The sequence below is a fragment of the Eretmochelys imbricata genome, chromosome 8, assembly GCF_965152235.1.
Source record: "Eretmochelys imbricata isolate rEreImb1 chromosome 8, rEreImb1.hap1, whole genome shotgun sequence".
In the NCBI taxonomy this organism is placed as follows: Eukaryota; Metazoa; Chordata; order Testudines; family Cheloniidae; genus Eretmochelys; species Eretmochelys imbricata.
Genome location: NC_135579.1, coordinates 91,279,662 through 91,298,200, shown reverse-complemented (window position 1 = coordinate 91,298,200; position 18,539 = coordinate 91,279,662). Strand labels below are relative to the sequence as shown.

At 41.4% G+C, this 18,539-nt stretch overlaps 2 protein-coding genes across 9 annotated transcripts in view; both read left to right on the top strand.

Annotated features, from left to right (window-relative positions):
• The first annotated feature begins 416 nt into the window (after positions 1 to 416).
• ATG4C (autophagy related 4C cysteine peptidase) overlaps positions 417 to 18,539 on the top strand; it is a 105,667-nt gene continuing 87,544 nt past the window's right edge. For all 8 annotated transcript variants that reach the window (XM_077825196.1, XM_077825189.1, XM_077825190.1 and 5 more), the window contains exons 1-6: positions 417 to 543; positions 5,140 to 5,268; positions 10,753 to 10,836; positions 11,551 to 11,784; positions 15,927 to 16,257; positions 18,234 to 18,304. In XM_077825196.1, coding sequence (XP_077681322.1) covers positions 5,193 to 5,268; positions 10,753 to 10,836; positions 11,551 to 11,784; positions 15,927 to 16,257; positions 18,234 to 18,304 — 796 coding nt within the window. In that variant the 5' untranslated portion in view covers positions 417 to 543; positions 5,140 to 5,192. The remainder of the gene's footprint in view (positions 544 to 5,139; positions 5,269 to 10,752; positions 10,837 to 11,550; positions 11,785 to 15,926; positions 16,258 to 18,233; positions 18,305 to 18,539) is intronic.
• Positions 5,293 to 7,754, top strand: LOC144269485 (uncharacterized). Its single transcript, XM_077825197.1, has 2 exons — positions 5,293 to 6,528; positions 7,171 to 7,754. Exons 1-2 carry the CDS (start codon positions 6,006 to 6,008, stop codon positions 7,629 to 7,631), a joined length of 984 nt encoding a protein of 327 aa, XP_077681323.1. The 5' UTR covers positions 5,293 to 6,005; the 3' UTR covers positions 7,632 to 7,754.

The following is an 18,539-nucleotide window of genomic DNA, read 5'->3' as shown; positions in this document are numbered from 1 at the left end:
GATGAATATGCAAGAGCTAGGTACTATTACGATTGGCTGCTCCTCCCCAGGAGACAGGTACGTAGGGAAGGCAGCCAACCAGAGGAGATATTCCCCCGGGCCAGTGCTGCAAATCAAGCTTCTGGAGTTACTTGCTAGTCTGGCTCCAGTTGCATTAGTGGCGATTACACCTGACACGTGCTGACGCTGCTCTGGTGCTTTTAACCTGCAAATGAGCCGCCCCCGTCTCCAAAAGGGGCGGTGCCAGCGACGCGGAGCAAAAATGTTTTAAAAGCAGCCGAGCACGAGGCTGGGGGCGGGGAACACAGCTATCCCAGGGAACACGGCTCCCGGCATACCGCGCGCGCTGTTTCTCCCCGCCGGGAGCAGGGCATGCTGGGACTTGTAGTCGCTGGCGTGTCCAGCGCGGCTGACGGCGTCCCGTGACCGGCGGCCGGAAATGGAGGCCAGGAGGTTCCGGACTCTGGAGCGCGCTAACGGGTCCTGCTTCTCCTCCTGAGCCGTACGGCGGCCGCGAGGGGCCAGCCAGCGCGCGGTGGCGGGGTGAGCGGCTCCCTTTTCCCGTCCGCCCGCTGGGGCGGAGGGAGCGTCCGGGTCCTGCCCGCAGGCTGGAGGGGGCGAGCGTGGCTCCTGCGGGCCCCCATGGGGTCGGGGCAGCGGGAGGGGGCGGAGCGCGCGCCCCTCGGGGGACCGGGAGAGCCAGCGCTGGGGGAGCCTGACTGTCCCTGGCGGTGTCACCGGGAGGCTGGCTGGGCGCCCCGGGGTGCATGGCTCGGTGCCTTGGGGAGGGTGGCTTTGGTTCCCCCAGTGAGGTGGGCGAGGGATGTTTAGTGAGAGGCCTGTGTCTTCCTGTCTGCTTCAGTTTTGGCGCCTGGGGAGCAGGTTAAGATCTTAACAGGCTTTTCCATCCCGGGAGACAACCCTCTCCAAGGGAAGGGGCGCAAAGAGACTGCCCTGGGTGAGGCCGTGCTTGGTGGTGGTGTCATTATGCCAGCAGGAGGGCGCGGCATAGAGCGGCTACATGGGAAACCTGTCAGCGGCGCCGCTGTGCCGCTGTAAGGTCTGTAGTTTAGACGGAGCCTTGGTGCAGCACGTCCATTCTGCAAGGGCTGCAAACTTTGGTGTTCTTTAAACAATTCTGTATAGTTGATGGCTTAGGCCTCACCAGAGAGAGCTGCTCACTTGCTGTTGATGAGTGAGCAAGCAAAGTTTTCAATACCTGCAAGAACAACGAGGAGTCCGATGGCACCTTAAAGACTAACAGATTTATTTGGGCATAAGCTTTTGTGGGTAAAAAAACACTTCTTCAGTTATGCCCAAAGAAATCTTAGTCTTTTAGGGGCTACCGGGAGACTTGTTGTTTTTATGGATACAGACTAACACGGCTACCCCCTAATACTTAATACCTTCAAGGGTTTTAAAAAAATTAACAGTATGCGTACGTTGATATTTCATTATTGTACTATTCATCCATCTCTTCCCCTTCTCCACTCTTTATCGTTCAAAGCAAGCACTTTTAAACTTTGTTCATAAAGTGCACGTGTATCTATGATGCCTTCTAAGTACCTAGGCAGTTATATTTTGTAGTACAAAATAAAGTTGTGAATAGCTCTTTATGCTTGAGCATAAAAAAATGCAGCGTGACACCCTTCATGCTTTCAACAGTCCGATACTAACATTCAAAAGCCTTCAGAGCAAACAAATCCCAGAAGAATCAGTATCTCTCTTCTCTCCATGAAGTTACTAACAAGGGTAGTTTGCAGAACTGGCACTAATTTCTGCCAATTTAAGTACCAAAGAATAATCTGAAACAGTTCCTAAAGGTCTGCTTGTCAAAAGCTTTTATTCAGCATTAAATCCTGAATGGGTAAAATGTTCTATCTTTGTCTGAGAAAAAAACTTGTTCTCTTCACCTGCCCTTCAAGGATACTGTTTTGAAATACCCTTTACATTTATCAGAGTGTAATTTATTGACTGTCTGAATGTGTGGTTTTTGTTAGAAAAGTGACTATAAAAATGATATTTTGGCATTCCATATTTAGTCTCTGTCAGTGACTTCCATATGAATTTTGAACACTGTCATTACTGCAAGTGCAATCTCTTCTGAAAAACAAACTGGGTTCTTTTTTCTTCTCACATCACCAATAATAAAGATCCTGGAATCCAGAATTTCTCTAGCGATCTTACTGGTGATGCATAAAGCAGAGTAGATTAGAGCTTGCTCTTCTGTCGCTAAATTAGTTAGTTAATAAATTAGGCTGTTAGTAAAAAGTCAGCAAAAACTTTCCACAGTACCTAGGAGCCTGATAACACTCAGAGAATTTTGTGTGTATGGTGTCTTCTGGCACTTTGTACTGTAGGATTATATTAATAATGTTTCTTATTAGACAACTTCTCAAAATTATAATAAACCTTTCGTAGAGAACAGAAGCTCTAGGTTTTAGAGGGGGCTTGCAGCAAGCAGTGTCTGTTGGGCCTGATTCTCTTCTCATACTGATCTTTTATTGCTATATAACTCCACTGATTTCAGTAGAGTTACTCCTGATTCCTATCAGCATGAGAATTGAATAGCCCAGTGTGTTTTCTCCCAAAGTGAAACATTTGACTCTTTGAACTTGGTATTCTTTTCAATACTATACTAAAGACAGGAGGATTTCTAGGAAAGAAATGTATGAGGGTAAAAAGAAAAGTGTACCAGTGTGGCTAGCATCTTTTAGGGGAAAACAAGATTTATGTTTCTCTTCAGAATACTAGAATTTCTTTCATTCCCGAGGTTAAGCAGAGAGAGCTTTTATAACTATAGAGGCCATTGGTTGCCATAAATGACCGTCCTTGATTGATCCTATGAGAGCAATAACAGAATCACGAAGAAGCTAATCTCTAGCTCTCTCAGATAATCACGACTATTATCCCTGTTACCTGTCCACACAAAGTCTCTTGTTTTCTTTCCTTCTTAATTTTCCTCCAAAACACACACACACACACACACACACACACACACACACTCTAAAGGACCTGATTAATAAAGGAAAGGATGTTGAGTTGTCACTCTTTATGAAGCTTTGTTTGCTGTGTTTCTGTTAGTAAAATAGTCGTTAATTTATTTTATTTCTTGGTTTATGTGACTGAACAAAAAGAAAACTAATACCAGAATTGCTCCTTTCTGTGGGGAAGAAAAAAACTTAGAAGAGGATGTTTGACAAGTTTCCACCCAAATCATTCCATGGATGGGGACGAAGAGAATAACATGACAGTGTTTACACTCTTGTGCCATAGGCTGCATTTTCACTCCCAACTGTACAGAGCTCTGGAGACACAATGCCTTGTAACTTCTCACTGGTTCTGGGGAACTTGACATCTCTTCTCCATCCTTATCACTGACATAACTCCATCAGAGTTATGCTGCCAGGACTTTCCTTGGTGCTGGCTGCCCAGAGTTAAACGTGTCTTCCCCAAAGTGGAGGGAGTAAGGTAATACAGCCTCGTCCCATGCATTTCTGTTCCGATCCTGCACCCAATGGAGAGCCTCTCATGTGAAGGGGAGTTTTGGCTTTCGATTTCCAAACTTTTAAAGGAAAGAAAGTGGAATTGATGTCCGTGATGGAGTTGCCCACGTCTCAAGCCATTTAATTATAATAGTAAGCCCTCTTGTTTGATAAAACACTGAGTGAATTATTCTACTTGGCTACAAAGAGGGCAATGACTATAATGATCTACCTATAATGCCAAGATCCATTTTCGAGGCTAGAAAAGTTTGGTCTTGTAGCAGGGACTCTTAATTCGTTCAGCCTTTTGTTAAAACTTTTGGTCTACTTAACATGGGCAAGAAAATGCTCCTCAACCAAGTATTTTAACGTAAATGTATTTCTGGTGAAAGGTACCAGCTTGACAACTATAGAAACTGAAGTCCTCTATTTATTGGTAAAGCATGTGCAATTTAGGCAGTTGTATTGTTCAAAGCAACCTTTCTTGTTAAGTGGCACTGATGGACAGACTACCAAGGGAGTTCTTCGGAGAAGAAAAAAACCAGGTGAGGGTAGTATGCCGCTTTTATGTATTATAAAGAAATGGGGCATTAGAAGCTGCAGCACAAACTGATTCAGCTTTCAAACATGTTAGTAAGTATGCACTGCATTTCGCATTGTTTGATTATTCCAGGAATCAGTTTCCCTTTCTTGACAACTTGTAAGTAGCTTTTTAAAACATTAAGTGAATTAGTTTGCAAGATAATCGCTGCTCCCACTATTTTATGTATTTGGTCTAGTTATGGTGCTAAAATGATCACCTTCTAGCAACATAACTAGACCGAATACATAAAATATATGTACGAAAACCCTTTTTGTCTTTTGTACAAAACAAGATAAAAGTAGAAGGGAAACTGCAATTAGCCTGTACATGTAATTAGAGGTGATGTAAAGTACACTATAAAAGATCTCTAGAAAATATTGATAAAATAAATACTGTTGCAAAATAAATTTAATTTTATAATCTTCTATAACAAATTGTTTCTGTACAAAATAGTCTCAGTTCTCTTACACATAAAACCTGTTTTCAGTAACTATTGTCTCCCTTTTCCTCCACAAGCTCAACATCTTCCTCTTTGTCTTCCGTCCCACTTCTCTCCCCACTCCAGCACCACCTCCTCATCAAAACACACACGCACTCTGCATTGGAAAGGTCTGGTTTATATCTGAAACCAACACTGCAGTGTCCTTTTTTTTAAAAGTTATTTTTATATTATTTTTATGTGCTCAGAATCCTAGATGTGAGCAAAATAAACTTATAAAACTCTCTAATATAGGGATTCAAGCATTCCGCTCTAACTACAAATTGAAACTTGAGTGTGAGGTTACATACACTAGTGTGGTCTATGTGGTCTAGATCAGTTTCTGGAACAGAGAACTGATGGAGGGCATATTTTATTTAGCTTTGTACAGTAGTTTTATTGTATATTTCGAATTAAATGCTTTTATTACACATTCATAGAACATGTGATTGTTTTTCAGTCCCTGGAAGTGGAGGATTCTGAAAGTTTATTATTGTTTCTGGTCATATTAGGTTTAAGTACCTAAGCATGCTGGTGATACTATACAATGTATACTCTATGCCCATAGTTATGTTTATTTTTTGTTTTTGCAGTGACAAATTCATGTCTTGCAAGACAGTGATGGCTTTTTCTCTAGAATTTGAATATGGAGGCCACAGGGACAGATGAAGTGGAAAAGCTAAAATCCAAGTTCATGTCTGCATGGCACAATATGAAATACAGTAAGTGAAACAGTGGATAAAATCCTGACTCCATTGAAGTCAATAGTTTTGCCATTGACTTCAGTGGGGAGCCAAGATTTCACACAGTAAGTATATTTGTATACATCTATTAATCAGAAATGTAACTTGGACTTTGAAACCAATTTGTTCTTCAACAATAAACTAAATAATCTGGGAAAACAAACTCATTTAGATATTCTCTTTCAATTTAAATATTTTAAGGATTTATTTTTTCAGTGACTGACTTAGGTCAGAAAAACAGATTGGCATTAAGCACAGATGACATGACAGTTTTGCGTAGGATCTTAAACGGAGAAGTTGTAAAATCAGGCTATAGGAATGTCTACACTTGTGAGTTAGAGTGCATTAAAGCAGTCCAGTGCTCCCTAACTCACAACGCATCCACGCTGGCAAGGCACATAGAGCACCCTGACTCCGCAGCTGGAGCGCTCCTGGTAATCCATCTTCGTGATTGGCATAACGCTTGGTGCACCATGGCTGGAGCGCCGCAGTACCAGTGTGGATACCCTGGTCTCATAATGCGCTCTGATCAGCCTCCAGAACTGTCCCACGATGCCTGTTCTAGCCAGTCTGGTCGTCACTTTGAACTCTACTGCCCTGCCCTCAGATGATGAATCATCAGACCCGCCGTTTAAATTCTCTGGGAATTTTGAAAATACCCTTCCTGTTTGCTCAGCAAGGCATGGAGTGCTCTCAGTGCATCTTTCCAGGTGACCATGCCTCCACGCACCAGGCGATCTCTGGTATGGAGCAATGGCAAGGTGCTGGACCTCATCAGTGTTTGTGGGGAGGAAGCTGTCCAGTCCCATCTGCGCTCCAGCCGTAGGAATTACGATACCTTCAGACAGATATCAAGGGACATGATGGAAAGGGGCCATGACAGGGATGCACTGCAGTGCAGGGTTAAAATGAAGGAGCTGCAGAATGCCTACCACAAAGCCTGTGAGGCAAACCGCCGCTCCGGTTCTGCCCTCCGCGACCTGCCGTTTCTACAAAGAGCTGGACGCAATATTGGGGATGACCCCACCTCCACTCCAAGGACCACCATGGAGACTTCAGAGCCCAGCTCAACAAGGCAGGAAGAGGAGGAGGAAAGCGGGAGTGAGGGTGCTGAAGAGGAGGAAGACACCCTGGCAGCCCTAGATGCATGCAGCCAGGAGCTGTTCTCAAGCCAGGAGGAAGGTAGCCAGTCACAGCGGCCAGTGCTTTTGGAAGGACAAACACCAGAGGACATGCCCGGTAAGCGGCTTTTATTTTGGGAAGGAAGTTATTTGGTGCAGACACTTGGGACGAGGAGGATTAGGGCTGCATGCATGCTTAGATGTGGAATAGGGCATTGATGTGCTCTCTCACATCCTGGTAATCTGCCTCAGTGATCTTTTCAAAGGTCTCATCCAGAAACCATGCAATGCGCTTGCACAGGTTCCTTGGGAGCGCTACTGTACTCCTTGTCCTAGTCAGGCTAACATGTCCGTGCCACTGTGCCGTGAGGCAAGCTGCATCTGGGCCAGGGCAGAAGCTGCACTGTAGTAGAAGACCCTCCCTTGCTTTCCAGGTCACCCTGAGCAGCGAGATATCTTCCAGGATGAACTCCTGTGGAAAATGTGAGGACAGTATTCAGTATAGGGGCCCCCTGCAACTGTTGGCTCTCCCCAAGGCACAGAAACCGAGAGGACAGTACGGCAGTGAAACAATCAGTCCCCCTCGACCCCTGTGCTTACTCACCATTTTGTGACCTTCTGTGGGTTACGTGAGCTCGCTTTGGGCTGGGCAAATTCTGCTATTGTTTAGACTGTGCTTGTCTTTAAGTACGGGCAAATCATTGCTCTGTCTGGTGTGAACAATGCTGCCTCTGTTAAGTGTTGCATTTTGCCTTTACAGATGCAATCTTGAGATCTCACCTGTCCGTGTTACTACCGGCCAAAAGACTCCAAAGAATTAGGAAGAGGCCATGTAGAAGCAAAGAAGACATGCTGCATGAAGTAATGCAGCAGCCCCTTCATGAAAATCAAAAAGCGCAGGAGTGGAGGGAGAGTAAAAGGAGGTTCTGCCAGCAGAATGCAGAGCGCCGGCACCAAAGAACGGAGCAGCTGATAAGCATTATGGAGTGCCAAGCGGACTCAATCCAGGAGCTTGTAGCCATGCAGGCGGAGAACTACTGCCCTCCCCCAGCCCTTGTCCCAAAACTCTTTCCCTTGTGCCCCCATGTCACCTCCAACCCACTTTCCCCATCCGGGTTCTTATCGCCACCAGCTGCCTCCAACACCTGTAGCTTCACCACCCAAACCTGTAAACTACTACCATTACCCACTGCAGTCAGCCCCCATCACCATGCATTTTAGCCAGCCTGAAGTGCAGCACTCATTGCACAGCACTCCAGACAGGAAGGCTGAGTATGAGAACAGGACAAGCAAATCTGTGATTGAACTGTTCCCCACCCCGTCCCTTTGCCCTTTCTGTTTCCCAAGCAGTTGTTTCTTTTCAATAAATGAATCTTCTTTTAAATAAATATTCTTTATTATTGCATTAAGTAAAAGATACCTTAGCCCAGGAAAGCAACAGGCACTGCAAAGCAAGCACAGATTCCTACTAACATTGGAACCACTGCACTTCACGCCCGTGCAGGGCACCAAACATTACTGGTGGCTTTCAGTCTCAAATTGCTCCCTCAAGGCATCCCTAATCCTTGCAGCCCTGCTCTGGGCTCCTCTAATAGCCGTGCTCTCTTGCTGTTCAAATTCAGCCTCCAGGTGTTGAACCTCTGAGTTCCATGCCTGAGTGAATCTTCCACCCTTTCCTCTGCAGATGTTACGGAGGGTGCAGCACGCGAATATAACCGCCGGGATGTTGTCATCGGCCAGGTCCAGCTTTCCATACAGAGAGCGCCAGCGGCCCTTTAAACAGCCAAAAGCACGCTCCACAGTCATTCTGCACCAACTCAGCCTGTTGTTGAACTGCTCCTTGCTGCTGTCAAGGCTCCCTGTGTAGGGTTTCATGAGCCATGGCATTAAAGGCTAAGTGGGGCCTCCAGGGATCACAGTGGGTATTTCAACTTCCCCTATGGTGATTTTCTGGTCTGGGAAAAAAGTCCCGGCTTGTAGCTTCCTGAACAGACCAGTGTTCTGAAAGATGCATGTGTCATGCACCTTTCTGGGCCAGCCTGCATTAATGTCAATGAAATGTCCACAGTGATCCACAAGTGCCTGGAGAACCATAGAGAAATAGCCCTTCCGATTAATGTACTCGGAGGCTAGGTGGACTGGTGCCAGAATTGGAATATGAGTCCCATCTATCACCCCTCCGCAGTTAGGGAAACCCATTTGTGCAAAACCAGCCACAATGTCATGCACGTTACCCAAAGCCACAGTTCTTCTGAACAGGATGCAATTAATGGCCCTGCAAACTTGCATCAACATGATTCCAACGGTCGACTTTCCCACTCCAAACTGGTTAGCGACTGATCGGTAGCTGTCTGGAGTTGCCATCTTCCAGATTGCAATAGCCATCCGCTTCTCCACTGGCAGGGCAGCTCTCAATCTCATGTCCTTGCACTGCAGGGTGGGGGCGAGCTCATCACACAGTCCTATGAAAGTGGCTTTTCTCATCCGAAAGTTCTGCAACCCCTGCTCGTCATCCCAGACTTGCATGACGATGTGGTCCCACCACTCAGTGCTTGTTTTCCGAGCCCAAAAGAGGCATTCCATGGTGGTGAGCATATCCGTGAATGCCATAAGCAATCTCGTGTCATACGCGTCATGCGAGTCGACATCATCGTTAGACTCCTCGCTGTCAGTTTGTAGCTTAAGGAGTAACTCGACTGCCAAAAATGACGTGCTGGCGAGACCCATCAGCATATTCCTCAGCACTTTGGGATCCATTCCCGCAGAACGAAAGGGAAGACAGAGCGCACAGAACAAAAAACGCTGAAAAATGGTGCTAAATGTGGATAGAAGCACAGGGATTGCTGGGATGCGAAGCGATGCATCATGGGGCGTTGGGACAGGACCCAGAATGCCCCGCACCTCCTGCCCCCTTCCCACAAGCTACAGCACTAGAATGGGAAGAGGTGCCCTGTGGGATAGCTGCCGATAATGCACCAGTCCCAATGCCGCTGCAAATGTGGCCACGCCGGTGCGCTTGCAGCTGACAGTGTGGACACGCTGCAGCGCTTTCCCTACTGTGCTCTCCGAGGGCTGGTTTAACTCTCAGCGCTCTACATCTGCAAATGTAGCCGTGCCCTGTGTGTAAGACTACAGCAGCACAGCTGCAGCTATGCTACTGTAGTGCTTGTAGTGTAGATGCTTCTTACATCGATAGAAGGGGCTTTTCTGTCAGTGTAATTAACCCACCTGTCCAAGAGGTCAGAGCTAGGTTGACGGAAGAATGTATTTACATTGGGGGGGAGTTAGGTCTACATAGCCATGGGACTCGGGGCATGAAATTTTTCACAGCCCTGAATGACAGAGGTAGCTCTATCTAATTTTTAGTTGTAGACCAGGCCTCAGTATGAGCAGTTCTCATTGGTAGTGTATTTTGATAAAGTTAAGACTCTGGGTCAAATCCTGTCTCCATCAAAGTCAATGGGGTGTGGATTTCACCCTTTGTCTCTTCTCTCTCAAAACAGTTCAGAAGTAGGCAAATCTCAAAACTTGGTCACGAGGAATTAGTTAGCTTTTATCTTCCCATTTCCCCTCAAGGCCTGAGGTCAAAATTTACATCTTAAGTCAGTGGAAGTTATTTTTGAGTGAAGACTGCAGGATTTGGGAGGGGGAATTGGTGCAATGTTTGCTAATATTAAATATTAAAATCAGGACGTGCAGCTGTTAAGATTAAACATGGAACCTTAATTCTACCCTTTGTGGCTATATGTTACACTATTGTGTTTCTCAATGAAGTATGTAAATGTTGAAGTTCTGACAGCAACATTAACTCACCCATTTTGTGCATATATATTTTTTTATTCCTGTTTTTCTCAAATATGCATCTTAATCTTGTGACTAAATGTATACAGTAAAACTTTGCAGGTTGTGCGTTGTGGCTTTTTAGTATTGCTGTTGGAAGCTTAACTTGAGTATTTTAATATAGTAATTAAAAGAATCACAAAATTAAACTGTATAGTAATGAGTTCATGCAAAAAGGCAGAGTTAACATAAGTTCAAACTTAACTTTTGCATTTCATGACTTCAGTGCTTACCTATGAAATTTTCAGGTTGCATAACATCTTATGTGGATGATATTGTTTTTACAAGGGCTACGTTACTTTAAGCTTGTTGACTATAAATCCATTCATGTGTCTTAACAGTAGAACCTGTTTGTATTATTCAATCTATAAAATAATTCCAATTCCAGTGTGGTGTTTCCATGTTCTACTAACTTGTGTGACTTTTTGTATAATGAAATGTTTTTGGAAGTGTTTTGAAATATTTCAGCGACAAACTTTTGTTTGCTTTGTATCTCTTTTAGGTTGGGTACTGAAAACAAAAACTTACTTTAGAAGAAATTCTGCTGTCTTCTTGCTGGGAAAATGTTACCATTTCAAGTCTGATGGTAAGTGTAAAGGATTTAATTGATCCCGTTTTGGCACTGCTCTGTGAAGTCTTTGTAATAATCTACCAAAACCTTTATTAATAGAGAATTAAAGTTCACAATTTAAATATGGAAAAGCTAGAATATTCTCAGTTAAGTTTCCAAAACCAGTCTTAATACCTGCCCCATCCCACTGTTCGCACATAGGCCAGAGAACCCAGCCATTTTCAAATCAGACTTCATCCTTTGCGTGCATACGTTTTATAACCTATGCTTGAGTTTACTCATCTGTAAAATGGGTACTGAGGCTTAATCAAAGGTACTACATAAACTCAGCCTTGTTCAGGAGAATGAAATGGTAATACCAACATCAAAGTAACACCTTCCTTGATGATTTCCTAGTCCCTGTTAACTCTTTCCTGTGCAAATTTGCCCTCTTATGGGAGCCGTTTTCCCAGCATGCCTTTCTCGATTTGGCCACTTATATTTAGTAGGACCAAGCAGCTGCAGCTTTAAAATGGCCGTTTCAATTGACAGCTGCTACCTGAATCATTCTTTTTTTCAGCTGCTACATACCTTTTATGTTTCTCCTCAGGTTTCGCTACTTGTTGCGGAGGAGATACTGTAGTCTCCTAGGGAATTCCTATTTTTTAATAGTATAATTTTATTTTAATTAACAAAAGTCCTGTGTCAGTTAATTTCAAAGCTGTAACTTGTGTTATGTGTGTCTTGCAGAACCCAGTGAACTCTCTCCAGATGGATCCTGCTTTGATATAGTCGACAAAGTCATTTCTGGAAATGTAGAAGAGTTTCGTAAAGATTTTATTTCTAGAATATGGTTGACTTACAGAGAGGATTTTCCTCAGATAAAAGAATCTGCTTTGACAACAGACTGTGGTTGGGGTTGTACACTGAGAACTGGCCAGATGCTGCTGGCTCAAGGGCTTGTGCTTCATTTTCTTGGTAGAGGTAAGCATGAAGAGTAGATCATTTTTGGTTTTGTCAGGAGGTAGAACCAAGCATCAGGATGCAGGTGGCCCTTTGTTAATGATGAGGAACATGTATCAGCCTTCGCATATGCATCCAGTAAACTTAGCTAGCTAAAGTGCTTGCTTGCTTTTGATTCTGGACTGCTTTTTAAGAATATAGGAATTGCTTTACTGAATTAGACTAATGGTCTGTCTAGTCCAGGAGCCAGTCTCTGATGATGGTGAATACTAGCTGCTTCAAAGAAAGCTTCAGGAAACCCTGTAGAAGTTAGTTTTGGCCACAGCGAAAATTTCTTCCTAACCCTTATTATCCAAAGGTTAGCTTATGGCTGAAGTATGAGAGTTTATGTCCATTTCAAAACTCCTAACTAAAAAATAAAACAAAACACGCACCTTTACTTCAGTAACTGCATCTTCTTGTTATCCATGTAAATGTTCAATCCTTTTTAGAAACCTAGTAGGTTCTTGACCTCAGTGATATCTTGCGGTAATGAGTTCCACTGCCGAATTGTGGGCTGTGTGCAGAAAGTATTTCCTTCATCAGATTTAAATTTGTCATCTTTCAATTTTCTTTAATTCTTGTATCATGAGAGAGCGTTAACAGAAGTTTCTAATCTATTATCTGCACGATTCACTATTTTTTTTCCCTGGTGGGGTTTGGAAAAGTTATTTTTCTGCTTCCCTTTGTGTTTTCTTATCTTAACCGTGTTCTTTCAAGATGTACTGTCTTACAGCAGCAGTCCCCTTTGGGGAAAATTGACTGCTTTCTGGGGTTGAGCATATTACCTCTCATGCTCTCCCCAGTCTTTTCAAACCCAAGAGGTGATAGACTGGAAATACAAAGCTGTTTCCTGCATGGTAGTTTGTTTCAGTACCACTAGGTCTGCAAGCCAGCCACCGTCTCAGTATTTCATCCTCTTTCCTTCCATCCCTTCTATAATACATGTATCCGTTCCCTGTTGATCAATTCCTGTGCTGGGTTGGCTGTTCCCCATTGTCAAAGACCTTTCAACTCTGTCAGTCCCAAACTATGGTTTATTGCAAGGGAGTGTGTTGTTTTGTTTACTCAGCGATTTGGTGGTCTGTGAGGGTTGTATTTATAACTAACATAAAAAACATAGCATTCCGAAGGTCCAGCTCAGTAATATTTTGCAAATACTATGTAAGCCAAGAACCAAATCTTGCATGGTTCTTAAAGCCCTAAAACCACCACATCAGAAAATGCAATTTTGACTATTCTTTAGTGGTCCAGTAGCAAAATTGAACTGTGGAGTTGACATAGCTAGCATTCTTTTTGTTGTAAGCACTTTGTCTGCTTAAAATATTGTTTTGTTCCATTTGCCCCAACCCCAACATCCAAACATATGAAATTATTGTGTTTGGAGATGGCTTATTCATTGATCCTACCCCAGTTTCCCCATAAATACAGCTTTTGTTGCACATAAATCTTTTATTTAAATTTTTTTAAAACCCTGCACAATCTGGATAGAACACTAAACATGAATATGCCCGTGAGGCTGTAGGAGTAGCCCAGTTTAACATTATCAAAACAAAAGGGTCTTGACTAGTCTTAATCTAAAGTGTATTTTTTAAAAACTGTACTTAAAAATCCACTTAGTACTAGTGGATAGTACTATCCACTATGTATCCTCACTTGTGAGTCATGTGCTGCACTACTTCGGAGCTCCCAACCTCCCACATTTCTGTGGGAGCCCATCTGTGTAGGGAAAGGAGACATGTCTGGTCTACATGAAAGTTTTCTGTCATCACCCTGCCCTTAAGGGATAGTAAATCTTCTTTAGAAAAGCTTTTGGTGAAAATTGGGGTAACTGAAATGTGTTGTATTCACATCTTCATATGAAATATTTCATTGGTTGTGGATCCTTTTCTGGACATTTTTTTAATAGTATTTTCTTTTAACCAAAAAAAAAAACTTAAATGCCACTAATAGCTAAAATGCTTATCTTTCTACAGCTACGTGAAATGCTCCAAATATTGCAGTATGATGTTGTCAATAAGTTTCTATTTTTAATTTTTATGTTTTGGAAGGTTTTACATTTAATTTTTTGGTACGTACACAAATATGGCAGCTTGAGATGTCGAGGTTCAGGAACAACTAAGTCCATTTCATCTTTCTGTTACATTTGCATCTTCCTTGATTTCTGAATCTTCCTCTGAAGGGCTTAATATGAGGCTAGAGTTTGGTAAGTCACTTCCTATGACTGAAATCTGTCTCTCTTGTACATATTAGAGCAGATGTTGTCAAACTGTGATCCATGGTACACTTGTTAGTGCCACAGAGCTGGCAGCTCACATGATTCTTGTGTCTTCTCATTTCCAGTTGGTTTTACAGGCCTCTTGGCTCTTTATTGGAAAGAAGAGACTGGAAGTCTGTAAAAGCATCTGCAAGCAAGGAGGAGGATCAGCTCTAATTGACTACCTCTACCAGTAGCAACGCTACTACCTGCCTTATTCCAGCAACTGCCCTTTTAACAGGGTTTCCCTCATGATGCTTCGCATCTCTAGAATGCTCCTCTCCTAATTGTCACCTCCCAAAGAGCTGTACATCCACAGACCGGCTTTCTGAGCTAACAGTGACACCCAGACCTCGTACACACCTGTACCACCATTTATAGTCCCTCCAATGGCTTCCTCAATTTTCCGCTGCCCACAGTCTAAGTGCAACAGAGGACAGTATATTCAGACACAGTACACATCCTGGTAGCTTTAGTTTTTAGCATTTTAAAGCTAAATAAAACTTGAGTTTAAAAAAAAATTGTGCAATCTGCCTGTATTTTATATGCAATTTACAAATGATCCGTCAAATGTTCACTTTACATCTACCACCATAAGATAGTGAAAAGATACTACTTACAAATCTTAAAGTCAGGTGGCAATATTCTGATGTCAGCATTATCATTTCCATTTGTATCCCTTGCACAGTGCATTTCTGTTAATCAATAGCCTATGTACTTTGTGGCAAGTTGGAGCTAAATTCTGCCTCAGGACTTCTGGATTCCATGGCACTCTGATGGAAGTTCTGTAGCAATTTCAGATTAAACTAAAGATGAGATTTTTATTAATATGAATAATACAATTGGTACTTTTTTTTATTTTGATACTAAATTCATTGTACATCATTCCATATCTTAAGTTTTGATGTGCAGTAGAATTTTGTATTGAAGATGCATCATAGTAGTTATTGGGAGAAGCTGGAGGAGGTTATAGCATCTGGCCAGTGTCAGTTTAGGCTTTGTTGGGACCAATTGGGAGGGACCCACAATACACTGGTAAGAGAAGCGTTAGTGAATTATTAGTGTTGTGTTGACATGCTGAACCAGTTTACACCAACTAGGCTAGTAATGTGGACACTGCGTGTAAGGCAAACTGTTACAGAAAAAGTAGTACCAGAAACATGGACAGGAGATGCTTTGCTACAATAGCTAACCTTGAAACAGTTCTGTTCTCTAGTATAGACAGACGTTACAATTTACTTTGTTTGACAAATCTTATGTACTGGAGTGTCACTCTGCTGACCTTTTTTTGACTGATGTGCATTTTGAACATTGTTTGGGAGAATGGTGCTTCTGTTCATATTATAAGAATTCTACATCCCTGTTTAAAAATAAATTATAAGAATTCTTCTCCATAAACTTGTCTTAGGAATCAACAAACAAGAAAGAAAAAGAATCAGTCATCAAAGGCTTTGCCTTGAATAACTATCAGTTGAACCTTTTTACATGTATTAAATAGTTAACTTACTGTGTTGATGGTATGTAAATTCCCCTAATCTCTATCTTGTAATTATACCCTAACTGGCTAAGTCTGCAGAGTCTACTATATCCTCTCCTGGAAAATCCTGCTAACATCAATGGCTAAGAAAGAAATGTAATGTGGCTAGTGTCTTCTTTGCTTCCTCCTTTCTCCCGCACAAGTAAAAATAGCACAACATATTATAATGAGTTGAAATTTTTTTTGCCTATATTCTCAGCAGGAGCATTTGCATGTCTGTGTAAAGCATAGATTATTGGTTTATTAAAAATTGGCACTTTTTTGGTAATTATACAAAAAACTTACTGTTAAGAAGTGTAAGACATATCTTTAAGAAGTATTCTGTTTCAGCCTGGACCTGGCCGGGTGCGCTGAACATTGAAAATTCAGACTCTGAATCATGGACAAGCCACACAGTAAAAAAGCTGACTGCATCATTTGAATCATCACTTACGGGGGAGAGAGAACCCAAGGTCCTCTCAAATGGTCATAAAGAAGCTCTAAAGAGAGACTGTGATGACAGTGAAATGAGAGATGAAGTTTATCATAGAAAAATAATCTCTTGGTTTGGAGATTCTCCACCTGCATCTTTTGGCTTGCATCAGTTAATAGAATATGGAAAGAAGTCTGGCAAAACAGCTGGAGACTGGTATGGGCCTGCTATAGTAGCACATATTTTAAGGTAAAAAATATCTTTAAATTGTCCTTCATTATTACAATGCCTTAAGTGTTACGGGAGAAACACTTAGAAGTGTCTTGAGATTTCTTCAGATTAATTGGACACCTAACCATTAATTATTGACTTAGCAACATGTCCATGTTACTAGCAATTTAGAAGAGCTTTTTTTTTTTTTTTGCGATAGGAAGGGAAAAATAGCAGATTCAGGAACTGAAGTATGAGCTTCTGTCCAGTCTTGTCATTTATTTCTGAAACATTCCTATTTTCCTCCAGTCTGAGCAACAAGAGACCCAAGGTCTCTCCATACCTGATCTTTAAATAGGGCTGCCTTTAATGAAATGTTCTAAAAACTAACCACTCTTTCAACCTTGGAACATGCATAATATTATAGATTTTTTTTTTTATACTGTAACCTGGGGGCTGTAATGTACTGATAGTGTAATGAAATGTCAGAGCTAAAATTGATGTTTTCAGCATTTCTTTGCACACATCAAATTCTTGTGAAACTGTAAATGTATGGGACTATTAATATTATAATTATATTATAGTAAAAGTAAAGGATCTTTGACATTCAATATGAGTGTAAAAAAAAAAAAAGGGCCAATTTCTCTATACTCTGTGCCTTTATATGCCATTTCTTTGGATACTACTGATTTTGTTTTTTATAGTCTTATGTTCTAGGCGGGTCCCAGTTTAGCCATAAACGGAATCATTAATAAGTCACCTAAACATGAGAGGTCAAAGTTCAGATGTAATTTTTCTACATTTATGTAGATGCTGGAATAATTTCATATACAAATATACTCTCCTTGAATGAGCCTACATTGAAATACATGTTTGTGCTATGACAGGTGACGGTTATTTATCTATGTGCCTGTATTTGTAATATTTTCTTCACGTGGTAGATATCTGAAATTGACTTTTTTGTGAAATTTCAAAACAAATATTTTCTACTACTCCATTTTCTAATTTGCAAAGTATATTTGGCTTCAGGATCCACATGATCAAATCATGCATTCCCTTCAACATAATTCCTACCATTATTCAAACATTGCAAAGCTTTCCTTCCCTAGAACTCCCCTTCTCCCTTACTGCAGTACTGAGAATGTATAGCTCTCCCATAACTTGAGAATGTCTGTAATAAATGATTCTTCAGAATATATTGTGAAATAAAGGGATAGTGACCATTTAATACAATTACATATCAGAAGTCAAAGGCTAATCTTTTATTTTGAGCAGTTTAATTTCTTTACAAATTTTGTCCTTCACTGGTGATCATGATTCAGACTATCGACATATATTTTCTTTTTAATCTTTAGGTTCATTACTCTTATTCTTCTGAGGCTAGTTTAGTATTGCCATTATCTTTTTAAAAGTTTCAGTGAAACCATGGAGCTGTTCAAATGTTAGTTTTTGTTCTAATAGATGTCTGAAGCTAATTCTATACATCTTTAGCTTGTCTTCTTAGGTTAGTTGTGTGAGCTGAAAAACAGTTCATACTGAGCCGATACTACTTTGAAGGTTAGTTAAAGGAACCCTATCAACTTGAAAATCACATTTCTGTTGGCAAATTTAGTATTTCCTATAGTTACAAATAAGACAAAAGATTACTATAACCAAAGGTATGTCGGGTGGTGGTGGTGTTTGTGTTTAGTTAATTTTGTACGTTTAATCAGATTCTGTGTATTGTCACTTTCACTACTTCTTAATAGCCTGTCAGTTTCTGCTTTTGCTGGAAAGGCTTTGAAATATTCTACAAGGTTCGCTGAAAAAACCGCACAATAAAATAAATAAACTTCAGTTTATTTTTATTTAAGGGATCCCCGTTTAAAAGGTGATCTATCAGAAACTGGAATATTTTGAAATCAGTTTCTTTTAAATTCAAGTTAATAGTATCTCTAAAAATCAAGAATCTAAATTCAGTTTACTGTTAATTTCTTGAAATGAAATACTCTAGCAAATCTTTTATTTGCACTTAGAAAAGCTGTTGAAGAAGCAAGAGACCCTGAGTTACAAGGGATAACTATCTATGTTGCTCAGGACTGTACAGGTAAGTGATGTGGCTATTGCAGGTTTTAGCCAACTTTATAAGCGCTTCACTTATGCTTTTCAGTTAATGCTCAACAATATTACGATTTCAAAAGAAAAAACTAAATGCTATCCATATGTTTTGAAAATCTAAAAATTGGAATCATGAGCTCAGAGTGGATATTGATTTCTGCACTATATCTTTGTCCTGATGAATCAAACATAATAAATGGAAAGGTTGGTAAATTGCTTGTTTG

Bases quoted from the DNA above. Each gene is read 5' to 3' on its own strand.
- LOC144269485 (XM_077825197.1), top strand. From the start codon at position 6,006: ATGCCTCCACGCACCAGGCGATCTCTGGTATGGAGCAATGGCAAGGTG. The intron at 6,529-7,170 runs GTAAGCGGCTTT...TTGCCTTTACAG, and splicing joins AACACCAGAGGACATGCCCG to ATGCAATCTTGAGATCTCAC.